This window comes from Balaenoptera acutorostrata, chromosome 3 (assembly GCF_949987535.1).
Source record: "Balaenoptera acutorostrata chromosome 3, mBalAcu1.1, whole genome shotgun sequence".
NCBI lineage: Eukaryota > Metazoa > Chordata > Mammalia > Artiodactyla > Balaenopteridae > Balaenoptera > Balaenoptera acutorostrata.
The window spans coordinates 59,548,623-59,560,856 of NC_080066.1; the positions used below are offsets into that span (position 1 = coordinate 59,548,623).

General features: G+C 53.2%; 1 protein-coding gene across 1 annotated transcript in view; it reads left to right on the forward strand.

Moving 5' to 3' along the window:
• The window catches only part of LOC103011999 (OTU domain-containing protein 7A), a 386,007-nt gene that overhangs the window by 358,849 nt on the left and 14,924 nt on the right, over window positions 1-12,234 (forward strand). The window contains 2 exon segments of the mRNA XM_057543670.1: window positions 1,137-1,264; window positions 3,354-3,503. Of these exon segments, the coding sequence (XP_057399653.1) occupies window positions 1,137-1,264; window positions 3,354-3,503 (278 nt within the window).

The window sequence follows — 12,234 nt, forward strand, 5'->3', positions numbered from 1 at the left end:
TTTACTTTCAAATGGTTCAGAAGGAAAAAAAAGTTATTTATACTCTGCAAATTTTTTGTGAGCTTTTAGGTGCTGCCAATTTTTTTTTAAGTATTAAAATAAGGTATATTGAGTCACCAAAAAAAGAACAAGAAAAAACTATTGGTACAATAACAACAAAACTCCCCAGGGGATGATGAGGCATCCCCAAGGATTCAGAGCCTTTGTTTTAGAAGCCACGCAAGCAGTTGGCTGCAGGCTATGTACATAGAACCCTTTCCCCAGGCCAACCCACCCCAGAATTCTCAAGCAGGGCCACACTTGCTAACTCTGCCCCACCTGCTCAGAGACCGCCCTCGGTTAATTCTGGGTGCCCCGCCCCATTCGAGTGCCCAAGAGGCCCCGTCAACCTCGGGGCACTGGCTTTCCCCTCTCCATGTTTCTTCCCTTTCGATTGGCCTGGTTGTTGAGAGACATCAAGGCTACAGTTCTCTGCCCGTGTCCTAGAGTCATGAGTGATGCAGGTTTTGGAGCCCACTCTTCCCCTGAGCCTCGGAGAAGAGCCAGGGGATGGCTGGGGAGGGTCCGAGTGGCCTGGGTTGGGCATTCTGTCACTCCCTTCACTACCACTCAAGGCAGCCTTCTTACCACCATCTTCAGTCGGGGTATCCCCTAGAAGGCCCACAGATCGTGGTAGCAGTGGACCCACTGGCCCATCAGACGTGCCCAGGCATACCTGACCCCTGAGGGTGAAGCTTCAGCCTAAGTTGCTGGATGTGAGCATGAACCCAAGGGGGAGCCTCCATCCCTCTTGCCCCAACTGCATCCTCGTCAACCCGCCCAGAGAACCAGCCCCCATGTTGTCACACACTCTGGGCGCCTCTGCCACCAGGGAGACTGCATATTAATGGGAGCTGGCTGCCCACGTTGCCAGGTTCTCTGCCTCGGCTTCTCTCCTGAGACCACCCAACCCAGGGTCGAGGTGGAGAGCTGGGTTCAGTGTGCTTGCCAACATCGAGTGGCGTGGAGGGGGCCCGTGGCCTCAGATGGCCGCGACGGCCAGGGTCCACGCAGGGAAGGGCCACAGGGAGGTGTTTTGTCCTCCACTCCCTCTCCCGACTCAGTCCAGTGACAGGCTTGCTTCATTGTGTCCCCAGCGTGGACAACGCCGAGGACCCCGTGTACGAGAGTCTGGAGGAGTTCCACGTTTTCGTCCTTGCCCACATATTAAGGAGGCCCATCGTCGTTGTAGCAGATACGATGCTGAGGGACTCAGGCGGGGAAGGTAAGTTTACACATAATGAAACAGATGTATTTTATTCATCACCCAGAAAGCGTAACATCCCGAGTAAGGAAGAGACAGTCCAACGTAACGGCAGAGCCTCCAGAAGGACACAGAGCCTTACTCTGACTGGACAAAGATATTATTTCTCCTCATTTCTCCTCGACTCCACATGTTTCTTGCTCCTCCCTATAGAGGAGGGATTACTCTTTTTTATCTTTTTTTTTTTTTTTTTGGCCGCGCCACACGGCTTGTGGGATCTTAGTTCTCCGACCAGGGATTGAACCTGGGCCCTCAGCAGTGAAAGTGCAGAGTCCTAACCACTGGACAGCCAGGGAATTCCCAGGAGAGATTACTCTTGGCCGTCCATCCACCCTGTGTGTCCACGGCAGGAGAAATGTGGCTGAGTGGGAGTGGGAATGAACCCCGAGGGGCTCCAGGCCCCACCCGTTGCCCACACCCTCCAGCAGTGCCGGCCTCATCCCAGAGCCACTTGGCCACTCAGCCACTCCAGTCCCCTCCTGCCCCTCGCATGTGTCTTAAAGAAGAAACAAGAAAGGCAGAAAACGCAAAGTCATCCACAAGGCTGTGATGGGACCAGGGCTGGGGGAGAAGGAGGAAGGGATGGAGGGCTTCCCAGGGCCGGTAACAGCTGCACTGCCCATCACGTGCGCCTTCTCCCTCGGCCAGGCCACTACCTCCCAGGGTAGACACTGCCTCCCGCTTTACAGACAAGGAGCCCGAAGCCCAGAGAGGCCACACAATGTGCCCCCGCCCTCGGCTGAGGCCTTGAGGAAGCAGGGTCAACCCAGGCAGGGAGGGGTCCAGGTGTGTCCTCCCTCTAGCCTTTCTGCCGGAGCCCACAGGGCACCATGCTCTCTGAAAAGGAGGGACAGAGGAGGGGCCAGGATGGTGGATGGACCAGGAGGGTCACCCGAGTGTAAGTGCCCTGCCTCTCGTGGCCGTGGTTACCACAGAAGGCAGGGAGCTGGGAGTACCTTGGTCATTCCCAGTGACACAGGCCTGCCGGGGTCTGCAGCTTTCTCAGTGCAGAGCCTGGCCTCCCATCAGAGTCCCTGTCCACACTTCCTTCCCTTGCACCTGTCCTGGAGGGTGCAGCCCTCTCAAAGGCGGACCCACCCTGCCTCTCAGCAGAGAGGAGGGCAGAACCATTGTCACTGATATAGACAAAGCGAGGGTGGAGAGGAATCCTGAGCTCATCAAAGACATCCCTGACGTCGACTGTCCTTTCCTTCCACAGAAGGGCAGTGACTCACTGAGTCTGAGGCCAAGAGGCAAGGTTCTTTGTAATTAACAAAACAGATGCCGTGTCAGGGCAGGTATTTCCAGTATTTACTGTATTTCAGTGAGGATTTAGGCTTTTTCCCTCTTTTGGTAAGGAAATGAACAAGATTGTGTCCCGGTTGCTAAAGGAGCTGATCCCCGTCTCTCATCTCCCATCTGACTCACGACTTGGGCCTGGAGAGCTCTCATTGAGCTTCTCAAAACCTAGAACAAATAAGCTCTCAAGCAGCACATATGTTGTTCTGTATGCAGATGCTTTCATGAACACAGGAGAGGAATAAGTACATCCAGGAAAACACGGGTTTCTAGGTGGCCATCAGCACACGTCCTGGCTCACCATCTGGGGTGGGCGTTTTGATCACCTTGGTGGGACTCAGGGCAGCAGGCAGGCCCGGCAGGTCACAGCAGAATCCCCTCAGCCCTGCTTGTTCCTAGGGTGCAGCTTGACAGGGCACAGGGACAAACGAGCCAGGAGGACTCTGCCCAAGGAGGCAGGTGGAGCAGGGTGCCCTGGTCAGGTACAGGACTTGGGGTCTAATGGGCCTGGCCCCTGCGAGCCTGGGCTTCCTCATCCATCAGTGGCAAGCATCACCTAGCCCCCAGGGAGCTCCTGCCAGGTGGGTGGAGGCCACTCTGCTGTGGAGTAGGTGACAGATGACAACACCCGGGGCTGCAGCCTGAGCCCGCCCTCCCTTCCCTCTGCCCTGTCACCTCCCCCAGGATGGTGAGGGATGCTGTCCGCGCCCCCTCCAGCTCCACATGCCCTCACCCTTGTTTGTGTCTGCAGCATTTGCTCCGATCCCCTTCGGAGGGATTTACCTGCCCTTGGAGGTGCCTCCCAACAGATGCCACTGCTCACCTCTGGTTCTTGCCTACGACCAAGCGCATTTCTCTGCCCTTGTGTCCATGGAGCAGAGAGACCAGCAGAGAGAACAAGGTATGCCCGCCGCCACCTGACAGTGCAAGGTGGGGAAGGGGTGGGCCGGGAGGGGCAGGAGGCGGAACATGGAGCCCTCCCTGGGAAGCGCACTCAGCAATGATAGGTTTTGCCTAAAACTACCATATGCATGCAAAAAAATATCATTGAAAATAATGCCATTTGCAGCATCATGGATGGAATGGACTTAGATTATCGTTATCAAAGATTATCATACTAAGAAACTTAGATTATTATACTAAGTGAAGTCAGACAAAGACAAATATCATATGATATCACTTGTATGTGGAATCTAAAAGAAATGATACAAATGAACTTATTTACAAAACAGAAACAGACTCACAGACAGAAAACAAACTTATGGTCACCAAAGGGGAAAGGGGAGGAGGGAAAAATTAGGAGTTTGGGATTAACATATACACACTATTATATATAAAATAGATGAATAACAAGGAACTACTGTATAGCACTATACTCAATATTTTCTAATAACCTCTAAGGAAAAAGAATCTGAAAAAGAATATATACATATATATGTATAACTGAATCACTTTGCTTGTACACCTGAAACTAACACAACATTGTAAATCAATTATACTTCAGTTTTTAAAAAAAGAAAATAATGCCACAGACAACTTTTAATTTAAAATATGAAGCAAATTAATAATCAAGCCACCCTTAAATAACTTTCACCGTGGTTCCCTTTCACATGTACGCATATATTATATGGATGTAATTCATCTCAGATGTAATTTTTAAATGCCCGTCTACTTTGTTAGACCAACCAGACGATCAAAATATTAAAACTCTGGACTAGTAATAAATTTACACTTAATAAATAAATAAATAGTAAAATAAAAGCCCCTCTAGTGCAGAGAGTCAGCAAATTACAGCCGACTGCCTGTTTGTAAATAAAGTTTTATCGGAACACAGCCACACTTGTTCAAAGACGTATTGTCTGTGGCTACTGCTTTTGTGCCCTAACAGCAGAGTTGAGAAGCAGCCCCAGAGGCTGTGTGGCCTGCAAAGACTAAAATATTTACTAATGAGCGCTTTACAGAAAATGTTTGCCAGCCTCTGCTCTAAAGTAAGCTTTTGAATCAAAAGATGGATTTTTCCATTCAAGTCATTACATGGGAGTTTCCTGCCAGGAGCCATTTCAGTGCTGCAGAGAGGCTTGCCGGGCTGGGCCCACAGGCTGCGCACTGCACAACTCCAACCACCAGTCACACAGACTCATGTGGGGCCTGTCTTCAGTCAATGCATTATGTGTCTGCTGTGGAAACGGCAGGATTTTGTTTGGAATGTTAACTGCTGATGGATGTGTGACTAACTGAGCAAAGAAAGGGAAACTCTTCCTTTTCCACTTCTGTGTCTGGTTAGACAGAGAACTCCCAGGATACTAAAAGAAGGAGAAAGACTGACCAGTTTCAGGGTCCCTGCCATAGGATGTGGTCCCAGGAAATCCGTGGTAGCTCATCCTGTGGTGATGTGAGTCCAGAAGGAGAGGGAGCAGGGCTGCAACTGGCTGTAAGGGGACCATCACGTCCTTTTCCCGTGCTATTTACTGACATCTCACTTTAGCCATAGGAAGACATGTTTCGTCATTAAGGCCTGGTGTCATTTGCCTTTTCTGTTGTCTCTCTGCGTTTTGGCCGGTGAGAGCTGGCACCTGCCTCACGGCTTCCAGCTCTTCTCAAAGCTCACCGCAGCTCTTGGGAGACAGGAGGGCCCTTCCTCTGCAGCCTCACCCTATCAGCAAGTGATTGAAAAGAGCAAAAGCCTTTCATTTAGAAGCCAGATGTTGGCCATGAATATTGAGAAGAAACTTAATCAGGATAGTAGGTCAGAGGCTCCTAACTGGGCAGCTCAGGACTTTGGCTTCTATAGAAGAACCGTACAGAAAAAAATGAAAGAAACTATAAAAGAAAGGTGAAATAATAAAACCATTATATAAAGGTGAAACATTTTAGAAACAATTAACATATCGAGTATAAATGTTGGAGAATTTGAATAAAATTGGCTGTGTTTCATTTAGAAATTTTAAAAAAGAGGGTCCTTCTCAGGACCAGGGATCCAGGCCAGGTGTGGGCCCTCTCATCCGGTCTCCCAGAGACTCTGTGGTCAGGGAAAGATCAAAGTCCCAGGGCTGGCATCTCCAGTTGCTGAGCAGGGCCTTCAGAGGCCGGCTCCCTCCTCACAGAGGCACTGAGCTTTCTTTCAGGCCTTCCAGATACTGCTTATGGATGCTTTCAAGGCCAATATGAAGGTGCTCTTCAATAAAAGGACAAATGTGGAGGGGCTACCGCTTAGCAAGGGAGCGTTGCAGGTGGTTTCACCTCTAAAGACTTGTTTTTCCCATAACTGGATTCTGGTGCCAGTGTGGGTTCTGAGCGGCTGTGTCGTGGGCTCCTGCAGCTCCGCCTGCTGGCTTGCTCCTAATAGCAGTGTGGTCTCTGCCTCCACGGCCCTCACGTGACCAATGTGCAGGGCTGCACATTGACCCGTTCAGTCCTCAGGACCATCGCACAAGCAGAAGCAAAGCACATGTAAGCGGCTCCCACTGGCTGGGTAACCTCTGTGCTACATGTCAGGCCCTCACACATTGGGAAAGAATACAAATGCTCTGCAGACTTTGAGGCTTTAAGTATTGCTACCGACACATCCCCTGTGCCACCCTCACTGAGCTGGTGGATGCTGGTAGGTGCAACCCTGCTTCCTGCTCCTCCCACTGGCCTGAAGTCCAGTGGTCCTGCATGCAGTATTTGTTTGGGGGGCCGAGGGCCCATTCAGTGAAGCACCTGTTGCATCCAGGTTTGGGGACGCAAAGATGACAGTGGCCTTGCCTTGGGGCCCTTACCACCTTGTAGGGGAGACAGGCAACCCCATCAAGCCACATACTATACAAGGCAGGATGTTTCCCGAGCAGGCACGAGCTCCATTCAGCAGGGGAGCGATTATTCTAATTGGGAAGAACAGACAGATAGACCTGAGCAGAAGTGCTGGGCTGATGCAGGGATGTTGCTGGTGGGTGGCTGGCATGTTGCTGGTGTGGCCAAGCAAGCACATGTCATAGGAGCACGACGGCATTGGGCCTGGGTGCTGCCGTGTCCTCACTGTGTGGCCTGAGGGGCGCCATGTGCCCTCCCAGCCTGTCCCCTTATCTGTTGCCGGTACAATAACACCCATCTCCCTGGAAATGAATGCTTTCTCCTCCCTTTCCTCACCCTCATTCCCTCCCCCCTCCCCTGTCCTCTGCCCTTTCTCTTCCTTTCCGCCCACTCTCCCATTTGGTCTCTTTTCATTTGACACATTTAAGGACATCACCACTTAATTATGAAGTGACCACCACGGTCACTTCCACACATTGAAGTCCTCAGTCACCCCTGGGAATGACATTGCCTGTCCCAAAGCCAGGCCTGTCCCCTGATCCTTAAATGTTGCTTCAAAGATAAACCTAAAGACCTTGACTGGCTCCCTTCCTGGCCACCATTAGTGCGCAGCATCTCCCTGAAAGGACCTGCCATGGGCAGGAGGAACAGAGCAGACATTGTCCGGGGAGCCCATCACCAGAGGAAGCCTACCCCAGGGTTCCTGTGGGGCACTGTCCTACCTTCTAGCCCGACGGTAGAGGCTGTCGGGGGCTTTCTGCAAATACCAGATCCTAGCAATTCTGCCACTGTTACCCAGTGGTTGAGGATGGTGGGGAGAAGCTGAGAAGATGTCAGGAACCTGCTCAGGGAACAGACTCAGACTCTCTTCTCAGCCTTTATGATGCCAAGAGAATGGAAGCAGCCACAGAAGGCCATGATATTAGCCCCCAAAAGAAGATAGTTCAGAATAGCATTGGGCTGCAAGGGGCTCAAAGGAGAAAATGGCTGCTGCTGCTGCTTCTCTGACAGGGAGTCCTGAGGTAGGTGGTCCAGGGCTGGTGCATCAGCTCTAGACATTCTCAGGGACTCAGGCTCCAGCCTCTCCCTGCTCCACCATCCTTATCGTGTGGTTTCAGCCTTATGGTCATAGAATAGGTGCTGCAGCTCCAGGCATCACATCCATATTCCAGGCTGGACCAAATGCCTCTCTTCTTGAAACTTTGTCATTTCAGTTAGGAAGAACACCTCCCCTCAGGACTCGTGCTAGCATCTTACTAAGGCTGAGCTCCATACTTGCAGTTTCCCGGCTGCAGAGCAGCCTGAGAAGCGAGTGCAGTGGAGGAAAAAGGGGGTGAGGTGGTGGGTGAGGGTTCAGTGAGCCAGCTCTGAATCAGGGAGGGGATGTGATGTTTCCAGGCAGTTCCATCTGGACTCTCCTCTTTATTTCACCAGCAATGACCACTCATCTGGGGAAGGGCAAAAGTGCAAAAATGAGTTCTTTACCAACTTGGGTCCTCATCTGGAAATAAACCACGTTGGCTGTCAGGCTCTCAATCCCCTAAAAAGCGGTGGTGCGTGAGGCTGTCAGTGCTGTGCTCCTTAGGAGAAAATCCATTCTCTTTCAACGCAGAGAGAGAAATAGCCTTGCTCCCAGCGCCGCCGTGGACCGTCCGTGGACGTCAGGTTCCGGTCTGCCCGGGTGAGGGTGGCGCATGCGCCATGCCGTCCTGGCCGTGGCCACGCCCCCACAGGAGGAAGAGCCGGGGTGGGGGCGGGCCTGCTGAGAGACCGACCTGGCGCAGCGCGGCTGACTTGATGGCACGTTACTGTGCCCCCCCCCCCACATCTAAATGCCACCAGGAAGTTTCATGCTCAGAGGCTTTCTCTCCTAGAGCCCTGGTTCTGTGCCAGGACCCCCCCACCCCAAAGCGGGCAGGAGCCTTCTGACCCTGCTGAACTGAGACCTTGGCCTGGCCCGGGGCTTTTCACTCCGCCTTCCAGAAAGTCTCCAGCTCTGTGCCTTCAAGCTGCGTTGCACTCTGCCCCCAGGGAGCCTCCCAGGAAGCTCTTTACAGGCACTAAGGTCACCACCCCCATAGCATCCTTGCCTACGAGGACCAAGGATGCTCAGTGAGAGGAAAGGTAGTGGGAAACCATCCTCTTCCTTCCTGCCCTTCCCTGCCGTGCGGGGCTTCCATCCATTCACAGGGCTTCCTGGTTGCAGATTAGAGCCCCTTCGACCGCAGGTCACCAAAACCCAACTCGACATGGCTCAGACAGGAAGAGGGCTGGTTGTCACACACACCACACTCTCAACATTGTGGGGCAGGTAGGCCCCCCAGGGCAGGTGGGAAGTTTCAGGAATGTTGGAGATGACCAGGCCCCTCCACTCCACCTGCAGCCTCCTCACCTTCTGTTCCAGGCAAGCCCCTGCCGCCAACCCCTGCTGCAAGCAGGTCCTGTTTGCCCCCAGACTCTGGTGTCTAAGAGCATGGCCAGATCTGGGGCAGGAAGTATACACAAAGATCCTATCGCATCTTGTCCTGGAAGAAACAAGGCATCTTCAAAGACTGCAAGGGTAGTGTCAGAAGGGCTTCTGGGCTGATGGACAAGGCTCCCACAGGACAAGAGGGACAGTGAGGGTCATCACTGGAAGAAGTAGAAACGTGATGAAGTTGCTTCGGTCCATGAATTCATAATGATGCTCGGGGAAAGCCTCCCTCATCAGCTCTGCAGGAAGCTCAGGTCCACCACCTTCGAAACATAAACAGCAGGAAAGTATCAGGCGAGATCCTGCGTTTCCTCGGTGAACTAGTGACGGGAACTTTCTCCGAGTTCCGGTACCCTGGCTTGTCATGAAGGGAGAGGTGTTGGTAAGGGCTGAATTCATGTGTTGAAGAGCTAACCCCCAGGCCTCAGGCTGCAACTGTATTTGGAGATGGGGTCTTCAGAGGAGTAATTAAAATACAACGAGGTGATTAGGGTGGACCCTCATCCACTGTGACTGGTGGTCTTATAAGAAGAGGAGGTTAGGACACAGACACACACGGAGAGGAGATTGCAGGAGGACACAGAGAAGACAGTCACCTGCAAGCCAAGGAGAGAGGCCTCAAAAGGAAACAACTCTGCTGACACCTTGCCCTTGGACTTCCAGCCTCCAGACTGTGAGAGAATAAATGTCTGCTTAAGCCCCTCACTCTGTGTTCCACTGTTATGGCCGCCCAAGCAAACCAATTCAGACAGAATGAGAATACCAGGTTATTCAAGCCCATGGGAATGAATGAGAAACTGCCGTGTTTCTCATTATTTCTGGCTCAGTTCATCATTGTCACCTTCTTGACCAGCGGATGCTGTGTTCAGATCCATCAGGGGCCTGGTCGGATTGTGTGAGCTCCCCACCCCTCAGCAGCTCATGCGTGGGGGTCCTGGGACCTGTCGTAGCTGGTGGTGGATTTTTTACAAAGTAATATTCTGCAAGCTCTGTAGATCCAGGTCCCAGCAGATGTTTGGAACGTGGTAGTCTCACAACTCCTCTCCAGGGCAAGGGGTGGTCCCACTGGGAGGTCCAGCAGAACAAACAGCAAGACCACTGTATGCATGGTCAAGAGCCCCCAAAGCCTGCTGTGGGTGCCCGCTGCTCTGAGAGCAAGGTCTGGGTCTGGGGATGAGCAGCTGGCCCATGGTCCAGGGGCTCCAGCTCTCTTGTGTACACCCGCATGGGCCTGAGCCACGGGGAGGTTCATTCAACAAGTAGTCACTGTGACAGCACACTTGTGACAGTGACAGTACTGGACAGCCCACACCTGGCATGCTAAGAGCTTGGAGTTGAATTCCTTCCTTCCCGGGGTCAGCCAGGCCTCAGGCATGGGTCTGAGTGGAGCTGAGCCTCACCAGGTGAGCTGGGCCCCAGAGACAGCTCATAAGTGGCCATAACAAGCTCCGCTACCAGGTGCCCCATACTCAGGGACTGGTGTCCTCAGACTGGAGGCCTTAGGAAGGAGGGCCGGGGGGCGGTGGGGCTCTTTGTCATGCACCTGCTGGCCCCATGGGTTCTCTTGCCTGCAGCCCTCCTTCAGTGCAGCAGACAAGAAAACAAAGTCCCAGCCTGTGCCCTCAGCTCGGCAAGGAGAGGGACTAAGAAAGTACAGTAACACCAGTTTCTAGGATGGGACCGGGCATCATTCTCTGAAGCCAAGATAAGAGACTCTCAGAACACAGCTGGGCCCAGGCTCAGGACCGAGCCACCAGGCCTATGGTCTCAGAGCCTGGGGAGGAGGCAGGGCTGTGGGACATAGAGCATCAAGGTCCAGGGCACCTGCTGGTCCCCCACCGCCGAGCACAGCCGTCGCCCTGCCCCAAGCAAAGGACACCTTGTGGAGGGCGCCCCCCCACCCCGGACCTCCCAGCACCCTGGGTTGGAGGCTGACAGGTACAGTCATCACAGGCCCAGAGAGAACAGCTGTCTTGTTCTTGCCTCTGAGGACCGATGTTCTGGGAGCCTCAGAACAAGACAAAATGTGTTGCAGGATGTGACATGGGACTGCCTTCTTCCCGCCACTCCCTCCCTTCTGCTTGGCCCAGTGCGTCTCATCTGAATGTGTCCAAGCTCCTGGCGGCTTAAAAATTCCATAAGGTGTCCTTTAAACCTCTCGTCCTTCCCTGTGTTGAAACTATGTTGGGAAGGAACCCACTGCTCCCTTACAGCTCTTTCTGCCTCCCCCGCCACCCCTCACCCGCCGCTGCTGAGGTTGGCCAGCTTCTAGGAGGAGCCCCGCTGTGTCCTGCAGGCTGGGGTGCCCGTGGGGAGAAGGCAGGGCTTGCTTGCAGTGGGCAGGCTGGGGCTGGAGGGATTGGTCAGGTGTGGGCAAGCTGAGTGGGCAAGGCTTTGCCAGCGCATTTTGGGACTTTTTGTAAATAAGTTACCCTTATTTTCGTGGTAACTTCCACAGGTGATTGATGGTCCCCTGCTTTCTCCACGGGGAGGATGTTAGTCCTTTGCCCCCAGGACACCTGGACCCTAGTTCTGCAGCTTGCAGGAAGGATCCTCCCATGCCCACAGCATGGTGCCCATGGCCTCCCTGTGCCACGTCCTCAGATGGCTCTGCAAAACTCAGACCTGGGCTGAGTCTGCACCCCACAGTCACGCCAGTACTTGCAGGCACTTCCTGTGTGCAGGCCTGGTCTAGGTCCTTTCCAAGGGCAACACTTGACCCTCTGCATGTTCTGTGCCCACTTGACAGAGGAGGACACTGAGGAAGGAGGGCCATCCCCAGGGAATGGTCACAGCCGGTGAAGGGTCACTAGGGCAGGTTAGTAGGGTGGATGGTGCGACTTCCAAAAAGGAGACTTGGCCAAAGAGGGTGATAATCAGGGGACAGGCATCTCTCAGAGACAAGGTCCGGGAAGTGGTACCCAAGCCAAAGTTTGCTTGGGATGTAACGGCAACTCACACCTGGTGACTCAGGGACCTTCAGGATGGGAGAAGGTGGGGGAGGGGTGCCTCGCTTCCTGGGAGATGTTAATACCATCTGTTTCTATTATTTTTAAATATATATATACATATATATATAAGGTAATTATTTCAATAGTTTTTCCTCCTAAATGCAAACAGCCTGAGAGCCTCTGGGGCACATCCAGGGGCCACATGGGGGTCAGGGTGCCCTCACGGTGTCCCTGTGCCTTCCCTAGGGGTTCCCGCTCAGGTGACCCAGAGAGCCGCGTTCTGCAGCCTCTAAAGAGCCAACTGGTCACAGACGGAGGAAGGGATGCTGATGTGAACAAGGGGCTTGGATAGTGATGCCCACGCAGCTGTCAGTCAGCTCTGGAGGCTGAGACCGACATCCACGGATGATCACACC